Below are 17853 nucleotides of genomic sequence, written 5' to 3' on the forward strand. Positions count from 1 at the left end.
GAAAACGGTTTCTGTTAGTACAAGCAAGATGACGGAGGGTCACAGGCAGGTCGCAGCGGTAGAGATGCTGCCAAGTGGTCCGATTGGTGGATGGATGGATGGATGGATGGCTGTGGGGTGTAAAGAGGGCAGAAGAATCAGGGAGAACTGAGGTGCTTAACATGAATGTCTGAGAATGGTGTCATTTTCTGTGATGCGAAAGAAGGGAGGAGCTGATGTGGAATGGTGGCAGAGGAGGTGGACTCAAGTTAAGATGTGACCTTGAAACTGGACTGAAAGTAAGACTTTTCCTCTGCCCCCTTAGGGTCTCTGGCTGGGCCTGAGAATTAAACTGCCCTAAGACAGAGTAATGGGAGAAAAGCATACACATTTTACATATACATGGCAATTCTCACCAGAAAATGAAGACCCAAAGAAGTGTCGAAACCTCAATACTTTTATACTAGGTTGATCAAAGAAAAGCAATTGTGGAAAAATAACTGAAATATATGGGGACACGGGGTGTGGTGCTAAAGGAAGATAAGAATTCTTTCATCTAGCTCTGCTGTATAGAATTCTCTCAGCATTGACTCCCCACATCTAGTGATAAGAATGTTTCTTTCCTGCTGGTAGAGAGAGGGCATCTTTCACGCGGGAATTTTATCTCCTGCTTTCAGGAAGAAAAGGGGAGGTCAGAGCACTCCTCCTGCACCTGCTGTTTTTTCAAGTGCCTTTAGCTCAAAATAATCCTCATGCTAATGTGGCATATTTGGGGGTGGCATATTCTGCCATGCTTCATTACCTTAAAATGTCTATTAGGCATCCAAGTGAAGATGCAATATATGTGTCTGTAATTCAGAGAAGAGGTGTACGGTAGAGAGAGAAATTTAAGATTCATCATCATACAGTGATAGTTAAGTCATGGGACTGGTTGACTTCTATACTGCCTTAGGGCAGTATATATAGTACAGGAAGGTAAAGTGTGCTGTCCTAAATCCCGGGAGCACTTCAGTATTAGAGAGAGCTAGAGGAGAAAGAGCTGGGACTGAGCAGCTGCACATCTTGTCAAGGTATTTCTTGTCCACACGGAAACTGAGATTTAACAAAAGGAGGGCTAGAGAGGGAACTTTTTTATTTACCTATTTACTTATACCTATCGTTGGGAATGTGGTAGGTGCAGGTGCCTTTACATTATCTCTCAATAATCCTATTGGGTAGATCTTAACATTCTCCCTTTAAAAGGGAAGATTGAAACTTAATCAAATAGATGTTGGGAAGCTGGGCTGATGTTTTTTCCTGTTACACGTTCCTAATGGGTATCTGTTGTTACTGACACCTGCTACTTTCCCGAGCTACTTTCATAATAACATGAGCATATATGGACTTTTATTTTTATTTGGGAGCTGAGGACAGCCCCGCCAGGAAATCTGGCTCTCAGCGGATTTACCTCATTATTCTCTGCCTGTACTTATCAAGAATGGAATCAGAAGTCTTACATTTCTGCTTGTTACTTTCCTCTTCACTGGGGTATAAAAGTTCTCCCCAATCCAGGAGAGTGCCAAACTAGAGCAGCGAGACAAGGGTTGTTTATATTTTTAAGTACTTTAGCCACAAACACAGTTACAGAATGTTTTAGTGACTAGTCTGGTTTCTTCTCTCTGACTGTTATTTTGAAGCCATTAAAACTAAGTCATCCTGTAGGAGCTCTTGTATAGGCGAATAACACTGCATGGGAAATAGAAAATGAGTCATAGGTATACATCCGCATCTAAGTACCTGTTTCTTTGTAGAAGCACCCTATTTACCTGTTTACGAACTAAGGTATATGGTTTGGTTTTGTTTACTTTTAAAATAATTTCCTTAAACAAACTTCATTCCACATTTCAGCTCCTGTCCAGCCAGGCTGGTGGAAAGTCAGTCTCTATTATTTTGAGCTTTTCCTCTTGCCATGGGTCTTATCTTGCACTGAAACTTCTGGAAGGCTTGTCGGTATCTGTCATCAGCTGCTGATGTGCCCATTTCCTATTCATTACGGTATCTTTAAGCCCCTTCATTTCCTTACATCCAAGCCAAGCTCAAGACAAGGGAACCTTTGGCAAGGTGGACCAGTGACTTAGGGAGAGCCTCCCTAGATGCACCGTGTGGCCCTCCATACTACGCCACTCCCCCCCCCACCACGCACAGACACAGAACAATGCACAGGGATTCACCCTCCGGGCACCAACTTTTGTCCCTTTGTCTTCTCCCCACTGTTTCTCTCTCTCTCTCTCTCTCTCTCTCTCTCTCTCTCTCTCTCCCCCTCCCCGTCTCCCTCTCTGTCCCTCCCTCCCTCCCTTCCTTTCCTTCTCCCTTTCCCGCTCTTTTCTCTTTCAACCCTCAAAGATCCTTTTGCCCCCTCAATGGACACCTCATATTCTCTGTCGTAAGATTAAAGAACAACAAATCTATTTAGTTCAGACAGCGCTTGCTTTCAGCATTGCTGGAATCCCTGAGGCACATGCTTTATGCTACAGCCTAAAATATAAGAGAGGAAAACACAATTTAATACCTCAAAAATCATTTTACCACTGGCTTACATACATTTAAATATAGCAGTCACATCTCATTTAGCCTTCTTTTATCAAAACAAAATTAACCTTAAACACTTCCTCATAAGCATTTTTCTTTAGCCCTTTAATCATTTATGATATTTCTTTCTGGACCTCATCCAAGTATTCACCTTGTTAAAATTCAAAGATCAAAACTGGAATCAATTCTCTGAAAATGGTCTGATGGAAGCAATTATACTTCAAATTCATTCATTCTCTCTTTCTCTCTCTTTTTTTCCTTTTTAAAGTTTTTTATAAAACACTTTCAGTCTTGAGTTTTTTTGGGGGGCATCTGCACTTTCTTTTCAAAGCAATGTTAAATAGTATCTGAAAGTGTCACTACTTGGAGCCTTGCTTCTTCTGACAAGAAGATATTCCTATTTTCCAGGCAGTTTGTAAAACTAAAAGAGTGAAATTGGAAGAAGAATGTAAAAAGTGATACCGGGGAGAATTAAACAATGAAATATGTCACTTTTTTTTTTAAATTCTGAAAATAGATAAGAATGAGCGAGAACCACTGTCGAGATTAAATACAGTGTCAACATGCTTTGCCTTCTTTGATTTTTGCCCTGTACCCTATTTCTTATTGAACTGTCACCTATTCTATTAGTAGAAAAAATATGCATCTCTAGAGTCAGTTATGTTTTAACAGAATCAAAGAATCACAGGAAGGTAGAGACGAAAGTAATTTTAGAAGTTGCTTAATCTAATCTAGCAACTAGCAAGAAATCACACCTGCCAGTTTCTGAGAGGTAGCGAGAAGTCTGTGCTCAAAGGATCACAATCATAAAGTAGAAGGCATGTGGTTTTTCCATTTGACAGACGAAGATGAAAATTCCCTGTCCGCTACTTGCGCAGGTTTTATAATCCTTTTTTCACCTGTGGAGATAATAATTCTAACCAGTTTGACTGTTTGTAAGGAATGAATAGATAATATCTATAAAGCAGCTATCACATGATTGGATATGATACATGAGAGATCTCTTTCTTTATTTCAAACACTTCCATTGATTTGCAAGTTGCCCAGACTTTAAACTACTGAATCTTTGACTATCTGAAATCAACAACCACTTAACTATAAATGTTCCTGTTCTCTAAGCCACTGGAATTCTTCTCATTCCCGTAGCCTTCAGTCTTTTCTGACTTGCCAGGTTCCCAAGCCCACTGTCATGTTCCTGGTGACCATGCTCTGGTATCTAGTTCACAGTAGCCCTCCCCTTAGACTGTCATGTCCAGAAGTGCATGCAGTGCCCTATGGGGAGGACTCCTTCCTCTGAGTGCGATTTTCCTAATACTGCTCTTTCTTTTGTAGCAAACTTGTCTATGATTATTGGAAGCACTCTATGACCTGGACATTACAAGCAGTGACATAGTCTATGTCTTCTAAGTAATTTCTTAATTTAGGGGCTTTTCCTGTGGTTGACCTAATGTATTTTGAATTAGATCCTGAAATTCAGTTAAAATGAAGATATCATTTTAAATGTTGCTGGTGATTCAGTAGCCACCAAGGCTAATCTTGATTCTAAGCCAGTGGAAATTATCCCAACCTTGATATTCTTTTATTAAAACGTCCCCTCTGTTTAAACAGCTGCACCGTTTTTTCAAAAGTCCTGCAAATATACTTTCAATATTCTAATTATAAATTAAATTTTTGGAAAGTTTTGGTAGGTAATTTGGCATCTAAGAGTATTTTGAGTCATTAAATTTCACACTGGACCTTGATCTAAACTGAAAACAAAAACTTCTTCTCTTATTTTTTATCATTTAAGCAAACTGTGAACCAGGCAAACTACATATTCAGGATCCTTTTTTGCAACTTGCTGTCGTAGAAGCCCAGGCAAGGCCTTTAAATTTGTTTTCTCATCTATGAAATGTGTAATTCAACTTGAAGACTTTTTAAAGTCACTCTACATCTGAAGAATCTCTGATTTTATGATGTAGGTACCACTCTCAAAGCTCTTCTTGATAAAGACCTACATTATATTCATTTTCACACAGATCTGCCAGTTTAAAATCTGACACAATCCAACATTCTAGAGCCTGAAACATGATGCTCTCTTAAGATCGATTTATCAGATGAACGTAGACTCAAATAAAGTTCTGTAAGATACTGGCTCTAAAATCTTGGCTCAGCATTTCAAGATGGTATGCCTATAGCTCCGAACTTGGATGTAATGAAACGTGAAACAGTCTCATTTTAGCATGGAAGGAAATCAGCTTTCTCGTCAGAAGGAAAGATTTTTCAATTCAGTTTTAACTGGTAATTTTCCTTTGAGGGAGCTTGAAGAGCTGTAGTGGTTAAAGGAATAAACTATCAAATAACGACACTATTCATGAATAATTACCCAGCAGGGGGAGATAGGAGGATTCTAACTTTTATCTTTAGCGGTCTGACTGATTTGAGAGGATACCTATAGTGGGGGACTTGTGATCTAGGATACAGCAGTAGTTGCCGACAGAAAAGAGGGGAAAATAAGCAAATATCATCAAGGCACGCACGTTGGGTTTTATTTAAGGAAATGTCTCCTTGTGTAGGCAGTGATGTGTTTAAGAGTGAGACATTTCCTTTTACTTGTTTCTATTTTAAGGGATTGCTTTGACAGGTCTTTGAAGGAAAAGAAAATCATTTTCTATCCTGCAGATTCAGTAACTGCCCTTAAATGTCAGATCATGTCACATTTTCAGTGGAGACAACATTGTGCTTTGCTTCCATGGTGATCTACCAGTCAGTGATGGCTAAAACTAATGACCTTGGATTATCGGGGTACCGTGCAAGGCAGCCACTAATTAATTATTTGTCACAATCTCCCAGGGAGGAAATTACTAATGTTATTACTTAGTACATCCTTTGCATTTACGCTAGCAGAGTGCTGAAAAATTCATTTGTGGCCCTGAAGTAATAACCATTTGTGCTGTTCTTAGCAGGAAGCAAGGAAGCAGCCCCAAGAGCACCTGTGTCCCCTCGGTGATATAGTCAGGGCCTCAAGCTCTATGTGCTGTGGCAGGCTTGTAGGCTACGTTGCTTTCAAATTTCAGCTGAATAATAGAATGACTATGTCAGAGGCATTTTTAATATATTATTCTAATCTCCAGAGATTGCAGTTAGTAAGCAACAAATTAATTCAATTATAAAACTGCCCCTCAAAAAAAAATCTTTTCATGTAGCACTTTTTACTTGGCAGGCATATTCAACAAGCAGACTTGGAAAATATTAAATGTGCTCTGGCAGTTGTAGGGCAAAAAAGCCATCTGGTATGAATGAGTCCCCTGTATTTGGAGTAAGGACGGTTACAAGATCCTTTCAACTTACTGGTCGGCCAGTTGTCTGTTCCTCAGCCAGAGCCTGTCTACAGGTGGTCCCACTGGGAAAGAAAGAGTATTTCTATACTATTATTGATAGATTGTGGTTAATATTTAACCTAAATTTGTAATCAGAATTTAATATTTATATTATGATAGATAGATAGATAGATAAATGATATAGGAGACTCTGTACTTCTCTCTTAACAAGGAAAGAAACGAAGGTTTTAACAAGCTTAAGATTTGCTACAGATAACCTTCATCTTAATAATGGACAGGAGGGAGCGTTAGTGAAGATGATATTAGAGAAATAATATTGGACAAGGAAGCTTTTCTTAGTCACATTCAAAGGTATCCATACTTTAAAATCTACTGCATGTTTCCTACCTAGTGAGCAGTAGAAAGTTAAACAAGTAACCAAGCACAACTGACAATAGGAATTATGCAGCCCTCCCTTTCACTCAATAAACCACTCATTTTCCAGATAATATTCTATTTCACTTTGACACTGGCGCCATAGTCCTTAGGTCTTAACCGGACAACAAGGAAGCACCAGAGCCCAGCCCAGCGTGGTTGATTTGGTGTTTTAAACTGAGGTCGCTGTTTGAAATAATTACCACTGCTGTTTGTCCACATGTGGCCACTGGATGTGGTCGACACCAGGTCAAAAAAATCTCTGTGTAGGAGGTTTTCAGAAGCTGCAACTGGTTGAAAGGGGGTCACGGATGCTAAGGGGCTCGTGTAGAAGGTACCTTTGCATATACAGCCCTGTTCATAGACCAAGCAACAGCTGGCTTTCTGCCTCAAAACCTGGAGGAGCCGACAGAGATCAAAAACTCCTTGACAACTGAGAGTGACTGAAATTCTGAATACTCTGAATACTGATGAACTATACCGTAGAAAAGCATTTGTATTTTCAACTTACATCAGTATGGCAGATTTCAGATGTGCCGTAATTGGAACTGTTTTTAAGCCCAATTACAAATGCCTATTTTTCACTTTTACAGAAAATACACAACCTGGAAATTTAGAATCTTTTATTTTTCAACATGTACTCTGTAAATATGGATCTCTTTTCAGTTCTGGAGAGTCCATAGGAGATAGATTTGGCTTCATTTTAGGAAGATGAGCAGAACAACATAATTTATGAGCTGAACCGATGAAAGGGTGCTGAGTCGGGTTTGGTTCAACTAGTCTTATGGCTGGCAAGGATGACATGTCAGATATTTCATTCATTTTAAATACCAAGCCATTTCCATTAATCATTTTTATAACTTTAAATACATTATATAGGTACAGTAACAATAGACAGTGTGTTTAAATGTGCCAGACATGTCCATTTCCTTCACTACATACTGTGTTTCTCATTTCATTTTCCAAAGATGTACTTACCAGATTATTTTTATGGGCTGATCCGTATTTTAGTTTTATTCATGTAGCCTTGTCTATTGGCCCCGTTATGCTTCTCTGACTCTTCCTTGTGCATATACATATTCAACCCACGTGAATATCATCATAGCATTTCTCTCTTCCTTTTTGCACAAAAGCCCAGTTGGAAAAAATACGCAGGATGCATTTGGGGCTATTTAGCATAAAAACTTCATCTGAAACTGCTGTATTATATAGGATAATGTGTTGTATTTCAGGATATTTAAGGTTGAGTTTCTTTACTGTGTGAACGCTATACTATTTTCTTTTCTCCCCTAACTCCCCACCCCCCCCACCCCCCATTTAACAGCAGACAAACCCAGGGAGCACTGAATGAATCTGATGATCCTGAAACAGGCTGTCTAACTGATAACAAGGCAACTTCTCGACACTTCTATCCCGTCGCCTTGCTGCTTGTCAGCTCACACCTGCTAGTTGTGTGGCTTATTTTAAGTCTTGCGTTACTATTAGCCAAATACCAATAAGTTTTATGTTGTACTCCTTTCTTTTCTACAACTGACAATGGACTTTAAATTATGGGGACAATGCTGTAATTTCTACATTTTCAGAGTCACAGAATTTAAAAAAAAACAACAAATGTTTGAATTGTAAGTGTTTTATGTGTTTTTCCTAAAATCTAAAAAAAGAAAAAGAAGTACTATGCATTAAGTGAATTATTTTGCTCTTTTGTTCATGGAGAAGTGTTTCCCTCTGTTAACTAGCTCAAGAAGAAATTTTAAATTCCTGTCTTTGGCATAAGACAAAGAACAGAATCCTGAAAGCTTGACGTTCTGCCTCTTCTCTTCCTCTTCCCATTAAATTTATTTAAAGAAATTAAGACTGAATTTGCACAAACCCTGAGACCCTGAGACAAGTCCTAGAGATGTGGGAGGTTCCAGACTTGGTTTCCACTGTGCCGATCTCATTGTCGCCATCAGCTGATAGAATCTTCTGTTTGGTATCTTAACCTGTTAGTTCTGTGATTTCTTTCCTGCAATTAACCCTTTTCTGTCAAGTAACTTTCTGGAGAGAATGGCTATTTATGTTTTGTAATTAAATGAACCCGTTTGTAACCATGGTTTGGGTTGATTTGGCTCTCAGAGTACTTTTCTATTCTTTTTAACAAAGTCTTGTTTGTGTCTCGATGCCCCATTTTCAGCACCTGTGACTTTTGTACTGTCTGTACACAAGCACTCCTCTTGATAAAGCTGAGACTTGGACCAGGCTGTCTGGAAAGCCATTTTCCTCTTCGTTGCACAGCTAAAATAATGCAGTCAAATAGAGATGAAACTTTCCTTTAAAAATCTATATGGCCAGACTTAATAAATTAAATGCCTTATTCCTAGAACCTACATCCTTAGGGCTATGTGTAGATGTTCATGTGTTTTAAAGAGACTGAGAAATTCATTTGTGGAAAAGTTATAAAAAGGCAGATATATTTATGAAACGAAAATGAAGCTGTATTGTGGAACAAATTATATTTAAAGAGTTTATTAAACCTTAAATATATGTTAAGAGCAAAGGGACTCTACTCATCTTTTTTCTGAGGGCAATAATGGTATTGGGCCTGGCCTAGGATTTAATTTTGTAAGATGTATCATCATTTGTGAAAAAAAAAAAAATGTAGAGTTGAATCTTTGTTATTTTTACTTGGACTGTTGCTGCAACTCTGCATTGGACAAATAAAGCATATTTATTTATTCTGTGTTTCATGAAGTTGTCCTTTTTCCCCTTTCACCAGAGAAGGCTGCCGCATAGAAAATGTACTGAAGAATATCAAATGCAGGAAGTATGCTTTCAACATGCTACAGCTGATGGCTTTCCCCAAGTACTACAGACCTCCAGAGGGGACTTATGGAAAAGCTGACACCTAAGTTTACCAACATGTAAATAAACAGGAACACAAATACGCTTCCGCTGGATAATCTCTACCTTTTTTACGTTTTCATTGTCATGAATTTGTGGAGGGAGGTGATCAGGGATATTTGCCCAAATCTAGGAATTACTTGAATTAGTTATCAGCATATGACTCTGAAAGAAATCCATTAAACAAACCTTAAATCATATCGCGTTTCTAGGTCTAAGCTTGTATTGATTCTCGCTGGTTGAGATCAGCTCAGAAAGTGTACATTTCATTCATGGGGTATTTTAATGAAAGACATTCTGAGAAAAGCTAGGTCGCTACAGGGGACCTGGGGGTGATTCAGAGAGTGGCCTTCTCCACTCCAAAGCTATGATAGAGTGTAAAGGGAAGAGAGACTTTGAGATATTATTCCATAGCCTTTCTCACAAATAACCTGAGAGCCCATTTCTGGGCTTTAGAAAATATTTTTCTAGTTACTTGAGACTAGGGAGAGTTAACTCATGATTTTGACTACAGAAGCAGTTTATGTGTGCTTGTAAGGACTTGTGTCATCCAGTGGAGGTGTGACAGGTCCTCCTAAACACGTAGATGGACAGTGTTAGTAAAGCAGTAAAAATACTTTTCAAAAGTATAGTATCTTCTCAAAACTCTGACTTAGGTTCGATGGCCCCATCAGCCTTAACTTTATGTAGTCAAGTTCATGAAAAACTGTAAAATATCTTTGAGGTGTTTTCTAGCAGTCATCTTGGTATAGAACGTAGATGGTGTAAGTATGCATTGTCTAGCATAGATTAGTATACGTGAATAAACCTTTTAAAACATAGGCCACCATAACTAATGATAAACCAAAACAATTATTTCTCTTAAATAGAATTTCACATTTGCCCTTACTTAGTAAAATAACACTGAAAGTTTTCCAAAACTCCAAATCAGAAGTTGCCTTAGAGATCATCATGTATAACACCATTATAAATGGCTAAATTAAAGCACAAGGAAGATATACCCCCAGTTACCCAGCTAGATAATTTTAGAACCCTGGTTACAATCGCTTCTTACCTTCTTAGCTTGTGGCTTGTCTGTTCTCTAAATTGCCGCACTAAATATATACATGCAGATTTGGGAAGAATGCTAGTTAGTTAAATAGAAATTGGCATTTACTGCTGGAATTGAAGCTTGGAGTATAAGGGTCTGAACAAATGAGATTCTTTTTCTCCAAATTTTAAGAATCTATTCTTTTTCCTTTCTCATCAGAGGAGCATGCCATCCAGAGCATAAATCTCCCTTGGAAATGCCAGAGGCCTGTTCCACTGACACTTCTTAGCTGTGACCACATTCAATGGATGATCTTAGGGGCTTTCCATAGCTGATGTAATAGCTCCTCCACGAAGATGCCTGTTGAAATGAGAATTCCAAACATATCTCTAGGCTCATATTAGGTTTTTCAAATTACTGCGTTTTAGATAACGCTTTGGGGCTTTTAATGCCAGTATTATTAATCTATTATTTTAGTTAAGGACTTGTGGGCATTATACTTGAGGCAGGTGTCAAAACTATTTACAGCCTTTTTCATAAGAAGATGCTGTGTACCGTGGATCTATTCATGGACAGGTTATCTTGGTGTTCTCCTTTATGCCTCGTTCTTCATTTCACTGAGTAAATATAATCTTTGAATTGTTCAATTTCATTTGAAAATGGTAGCATTTGTGATTATTTTCATTATCCCACTGGATTTAAGGTACAGAGGTTGGGATGACAGAGGTTTCCCTGAATAACTGTGAAGCCTCATTCAGTATATCAAATGGTAGTCTGAGTTCCAAGATAACTTAGCTGATTTACCATCTTGTAAATATTCTTATAAACAATAGCTTTTTGTTTGTATTTTTAAGAATGAAACCTCTTGACTCAAATATGGAAAAAAATATTAACTACAAAGCCAACAGTAGAGTTTTGGGAAGACATTTCAAAGACCTTTTGCTTCTTTATTAAGTACTCATATAAAAATTCTAAAAGAGTAGAGCTGACTGTAATACAAATGCATGTAAGTTCTCATTTATTATTAGCATAATCATCTGCATTTCCCTACTGGAAGCTTATATTTGTGCACACTTCTAAAAGTGGATTTCATCCAGAAAATTTTTGTTTCTTATTGACAACAATGTTGCTCCTTTCCTGAGAGGTATTCCAAGTATCCTTGGAAAACTACTTCATTATTTCTTAAATTATGAACGCTTTCTAAATCAAAGGAAAAATATGAAACAAAAAGTTTTAAAATCTCTTTTGTACAAACACAGGCTCAGTCATGCTTTTCTATCTTCATTTTCGTTTAAAACATGCACCAATCATTCTATTTTAAAGGATCACGTTGAGTCAGAAACTGAACCAAGAAAGTAACATTTCCAAACAAGACAATTTTTTTGGTTCAAAAACATGTTTGCCCTCTGATATCCTTAAATGTAGATAAAAATTCTGTATTTGCTATTTACAAAGTCCTATAGAAAACATATTTAAAAACAAGGGAAGGTGGAATCCTAATTATGTTTGGCCCAGTGACCAAAGATCCAGAGCCTGAAAATGTCCTACAAAACAGCTGAACATTAAAGTTTGAAATATTTTATTGAATCAGACCCACATTTTAGATGCACCCATTCATTTATTTCTTGTGTGGTTGTTTCTTTCTTGTAAATATTGCCTTGGGTTTTGTCTACACTCTGCCCAAACAATCCTTTGATGTAAATAGTTTGGTCAATCCAATAACCCAGTGAGTCAGAGCAACCATCTGATCCTGCTTACAAATGGTACTGAAATGACCAACTGCCCAGTTAGAGCAGGAGCCCAGGTAACTAACCTCTAGTCCTTACTTTATAAGACTAACACCTCTTCTTCTGAGGAACTGTGAAGTCTTAAAAGCTAGCATCTGGTTGAAGGATACTTCCCTTTTTCTTTCTCTCAGCTAACTATAGTATTTTGCACAGAATAAGATGGTGGAAAAGAAAAAGATTTGTGTAGAGCCATGCTTTTCTTCCCAAGCAAATCAAACCCCCTCCTATGTCAAGTTAGATACGTGCCAAGAGGAGGATAACAGTGGTGTGCTGGAAAGTGGCTCATGCTGACTTATGATAGCTATCACTAAATTCTGTAAGCCAGTTGTGAAAACACAGCCATCATTAAATATTAAACTATAAAATACAGTTGAATAGATTTTATTAAAAACAAAGGTAATAATCAAAACTTACCGATTCCTAATTGTTTTAGTACATTTTACTATTGACCTCTGCCCTCGAGGTTGTTTATGTCAATTGTATCTGTCCAGTGGAAACACAATATTATAATATGCTAACTGTGCCTCTCTCTCTTCCTGACCCCACATTCAGTAACATCACATCCCTAGCTTGAAATTGACTACAGTGAGAGTTACACCACAGAAACTTCCAAATGCTACCAACCCATACTTTTAACTCCTGGAAAGCCAGTTGTCAAACAATTACCAGCACATAACTGAATGCCGCCATCACTTTTTCTCCAGAAAATAACCAATAATGGGAAGCAGTATTAAATTACTAGAATGATATAAAATGCAATCACTCATCTTCAGATGGCTACAATTTTGATTTGGTTTTTACCCTCTTTAAAGACTCCTATTAGACTATAAGTAATATTTGATGTTTATATTTTATTCATAATTAAATCATTTAATCATAACGATGTGTTTTAAAAACGTCTCTCTCTATGATGTTCTGCAAGAGGAACCTCAGCAATGCAGCTTTAGTGTACGTAATAACTTCAGGCTAAATTCAGGGAAATGGTAGCCTAATTAGTGTATCACTAAAAATGTGCTTCAGTATCAATTTTTAAGTTTATCAGTTTAGCATTAGCTAAAAGAAGAAAAACAGTAACATATTACCATGCCCAGATTCTAATAAATATAGCTCAATTGAAAGCCCAACTGTTAGATTAAACAAGTGAAACTCTGGCAGCATACTAATTCACACAGATGTTTTAGGTGTTTGATTTCCAAACAGGATGGTCTATCCATGATTTAGTTCAATAGACAGGGCACCTTTTGTAATCTTTTGAGAAATAAATTAACTCTTATCACCATTTAAGAAACTGGTCTGAGAAAAAAACTGATCATCAGTTGCAGAGGGAAGCAAACATATTGAACACAAGGCATCCCAAGTAGCTGGAGGCTTCACAAATTATGTGCTGCTGAAGAGAATGATTTGCTGAGAGTTGTATAGTGGATTGACAATTTCAGGTGAATTCACAGATTCACATTCATTTAGCCCAGCTGTAATCGGCAAGAGCTATGCCCTTTCCCCCCCATATTTATGTTTCATTGCTTTATAAACAAAGTACTGATGTATTAGAGCTTTTGTTTCTTTGGAAGATTTAAGTTAGAACTTTTCCAAACAGATGCTATCTCTAGCAAAGACTGTCTTTAAGAACAGAAAAATACAGTTAATGTTTTAGATAAAATATGGCAGGCCAATTAGGTATAAAGGTAAGGTATGGAAATTTGGATTTTTCCTTCCTGAGTCATAGTGTACATTAATCACTCTTTTAATTTTATTTCTAAGCAAGTAAGGGGAATCTAAAACATTTCTGATGTCAAAGAAATCATATCAGGCTGTTAGTAACAAGGAGGTAGGAAAAAATTGTAAAGTCATATTAACTTTAAAAATGTACATGCCATTAACTCTGCTGAGTTTGAACTTTTATAGATTGCATGAATATTTAGAATTTTAAATTTGAAAAGGAAAACAAGACTCACAGTTAAGTATAATACCCAGAGAGACTGAACATTAAAGGAGAGAAGACCTAATACAAGTGATGTTGCTTGATAAACCATTCTTTTAAGATGTTGCACTTGCACACACAGTATGAATACATTCACAATCTTCCTAAAATCATCAAAATTACTCCAAGGCCATAAAAGGTCACAACTCAGCAGTACATCTTTAATGATGACTTGGTGCGGTTTTATTGACTAGCAGGCAATATTGACTCAAATATTGGCAAAATTGCTCTATTATCTTTATAGTTCTTCTGATGCTTTTATATCGCTATCAATATTAAAAACCATTTCATGTCAAAGGGCTTTCCAACTTTTAAAAGGCAGGCTCCAAGTGTTTGTAAATGTATAGACACTCCCATTTTATGGCACATGTGCAATCCTTTGTACACATATACTCATATGAAGATTTTATTATTTTATTTAACCTAATATCTGATTTTCAGATTCTTGCGGTACTTATCTGAAACATTGGCATTTGCTTTAATGTTAAATGTATATTCCAGATCAACCAATAATGTATAGTCCCAGGAAATGAGGCACAAATAGGTTAGATCATTTTCTATTGGTATTTGAAGAAATATCATTTTGTTTTATTGTTCTGTGTAAACCATATTCATTGTACACTGTGTGTATATTTTTGTTTAAATAAATGTGATTTTTATTTTTTATGTTTCTGTCTTTTTCATTTCAAATGTCAAATTATACATTTTTGTCATTTTTGTCAATGTAGCAATATCTAAAAATTCATTAAAATAACAGGATAACCTAAACAATATCTCAAAGAGAATAGACTAATTTTCCAATGAACTACAATTACAGTGCAAATTTTACATTGATGGTAGATCAGTCTCATATTTACTAGCAGAATGCATCTTTCAGGGTTGCTATTCTGTGGGACCAAAATCCACCATAATTTTAAAAGATGCAAGAACCAGATGTCAATGCTTCAACTCTGGGCAAATCACTAATCTTCGTAATCCTGATTATATTAGTCATTTGAGCACATGAGATAACTTTTCCTTATTGGCTCTTTGGATCTGATCAATTATAATTCATTATAGTAGTTGATAGTAGAAGGTAAATCCCAAGGAGTTTTAATTTGATCTTGTAGCAAAAAAAAAAAAAAAAAAAAAAAATGAGGCTCTTGATTGCATGGAAAGAAAGAAAGAAGTTTTGCCATCTGGAGAATTTCAAGAACATATCTGATCCTGTAGCAAGAACGTCTTCTGTCACGTCATCATCAGTATATGTTCATACTAATGTGTCTTTCTACATCTGAGCAGGAACAGTGCTGGAGCTAACCCCACGGGGAAACAATGCATAGTGAATTATAGCAAAATGCTGCCTGCCATTAAGCAGTATAGTAGCCTGAGTGAGGTAAGAGTACTCTTCTGTCTTAAACATCCATGCAAAAGTTTCTCGAGTGTCGTAAGTGACATACGAACACAAAGTCAGAGTACAAGGGACTCAGAAAATTTGTTCCAGAGCTATAGTTTGATCTCTCCAGAGAGGGGAATCGAGAGGGTGGGTGGATATAGTTGGAGCATGTCAAGCCAAAGTAGCCACCACATGGGCGTGATTCTGCGACTATAACAGCAGAAACTGAGTTCTCTGTTCTCTCAATGATCCTGATGAATAAGAGTGACCCAAGAACAGATTTTTAAATAACTTGTACCTAAAAGGTAAAATGAGAGAGGAAAGCACACTTGGGTAGAATACCAAGCATGTGATACTCAGCTACTAAAAGCTCCCTTCTATCCTAAGCCATATGAGTGTATGACTATCGCCCTTCATTTCAGAATTAAACAATAGCAATGAGGAGGAGGATCTGCTTCTTGCCTAGGGTGATGACTTCTCAGTTTTCAAACCAATTGGCCATAAACCACCACCTCCTTGGTGCTAATTGACCTCTTTTGAATTTGAGTGTGCTGCACTTAACTGCTGTTTCTGCTTCCTTTGCTTGCTTCTTACATGTAGGAATTACCCAAATCAGTATTCTACTTTTCTCATTCGATACACTGTCTTTTGAGGTCTTCAACTGTCTAAGGAGAAAACTCCAGGGCCAAAGAATGTGGGCTTTTGAGTCAGAATGCCTGAATGCAAATCTGATTCCCCCACTCCATTAGATGCGGACATATGTCAAGTTACTCAGTGTTTCCATGTCCTCACATTCTTATCTGTAAAATGAGGGTAATAATATGACAATATTTCTTGATAAAAGGGAGTGAGAAAATGTATGTTCAGCCCTTTGCCCCATGCTCACCATGCTGGTTCTTCTCTGTTGGCCCTCAGCCTGCGTTCCCACTGTGGTTAAGGCTCCTGAAGTCCCACCCCCTGGCACATAAGGGCTGGATGACTAAAAACTACATTTCCTCAGCACTCTTGCCACGAGAGTTCAGGATATCCTATAGGTTCTGCCAATGAGACCCACCTACGCCATATTTGGAAGGCAGGGGGGCAGGAAGTGTTTACCCCTTGTGCACCCAAGTGGGCACACAGGTATAATCCAAGTAGAGGGTAAGCAGCAGCTGGATTTCCATGCTCATTGTCAGTTCTGCAGCTTGCTAGGGGTGGTGGCTGCGACTTCGGCACGGTGGAAGCCGTAGCAGCAGCATTTTCTTAACCTGGGGGCAGCAGTAGTAGTTCCTGAAAACTGGATCGGAGGGGCTTGAGGTCAGAAGCCTGGTAAGAGTCCATTTCTGACATGAAGTTCCTCTATCCTTTCTAATGCTTGTATGAACACCAAATTCCCATATTAGATGTACTAAATGATTTTCTGCTAAAAATGACTGGGTTCCATTTCCTGCACTGAACTCTGGCTGATACCCTCAGCCTATAGGACATATTCAATCTATTTCTTTGTGGTAGTTGTTGCTGATTAACTTATTTATCTTTGACTTTTTCAGCTGGGACCCAGCACCACCTTTCCAAGTATCTGCTGGCTATTTCTCTATATGTTTTCAGATATTCATAATTTCATTGCCCTCCTCCCAATTTACACACATCCCTCCTAGGATTCCTCTCTCTGCTAGCAGAATCCATGCGCTAGTCACACAGGTTCACAAGATTGAATCAGCTTAACTCTCCTATCTCTGTCGACATACAATATTCCATTTGTCACTAAGGTCTGTCAATATTACCTTCCTATCCCTCAGATCTGTTACTTTGCCCTTTCATTGCCACAGCTGTTTTCTTCACATGCATCCTTTATTACCCTCATAACTATGGTTCTAAACTAAATGAAATCCACCATTTGGCCTTATCTTCTCTTTCAAGGTTATTTTCTTCTATCTCCTCTAGTTCTATCCTCCATACATACACACACTAGGAGTTTGCATACGTGTATGTCCCTTAAACACACACACACACACACACACACACACACACACACACACTCAGACACCCAGATTTTCTTCCAAGTTTTCTCTGAGGCTATTTCCTTTCTTCCCACCACTCCCAAATTTATTGCTCAAAGTTGAGCTCATTTGCTTCTTATTCCAAAGCAATCTTCCCATATAACTCTAAATGAAATTAGTCTCCACTATTCTAATTCTTCCGTAGTATACCCTGTGTCATTCATTCATTCATTTGTATATTTCTTTTATTCTTTCATTCATTCAAAAGATACTTTGAGTGTCTGTGTAACTGGCAGGCAGTTAGATACCAGGTGTTTAGTGGTAGACAAGAGGCATGGTTCTTAAATTCATGAAGTTCACAGTCCAGGCTGGTTGTGGAGACAGACAAAAATAAAGCCAACTAAATAACAAATAACTAATTATTAGTTATCCAGTATGGTATGAAGTAAACGATCTAAGGGTTTTGGCAGAGAATCATGGTGATTTAGACAAGGTGGTCAAGCTGTAAAGGAAGATAATCGTCCAACCAAAACAAGGTAAGGG

At 37.7% G+C, this 17853-nt stretch overlaps 1 protein-coding gene across 12 annotated transcripts in view; it reads left to right on the forward strand.

Annotated features, from left to right (window-relative positions):
- Positions 1–14622, forward strand: part of INPP4B (inositol polyphosphate-4-phosphatase type II B) — a 721154-nt gene extending 706532 nt beyond the window's left edge. For 9 of the 12 annotated variants that reach the window (XM_060299724.1, XM_060299726.1, XM_060299725.2 and 6 more), the window contains one exon: positions 7606–8989. In XM_060299724.1, coding sequence (XP_060155707.1) covers positions 7606–7780 — 175 coding nt within the window. In that variant the 3' untranslated portion in view covers positions 7781–8989. Of the gene's footprint in view, positions 1–7605; positions 8990–9036 lie in introns of those variants that run through there. The other 3 variants (XM_060299735.1, XM_060299732.2, XM_060299731.2) reach the window with 3 other exon arrangements.
- Positions 14623–17853: the final 3231 nt, after the last annotated feature.

The sequence above is a fragment of the Globicephala melas genome, chromosome 5, assembly GCF_963455315.2.
Source record: "Globicephala melas chromosome 5, mGloMel1.2, whole genome shotgun sequence".
Taxonomy (NCBI): domain Eukaryota; kingdom Metazoa; phylum Chordata; class Mammalia; order Artiodactyla; family Delphinidae; genus Globicephala; species Globicephala melas.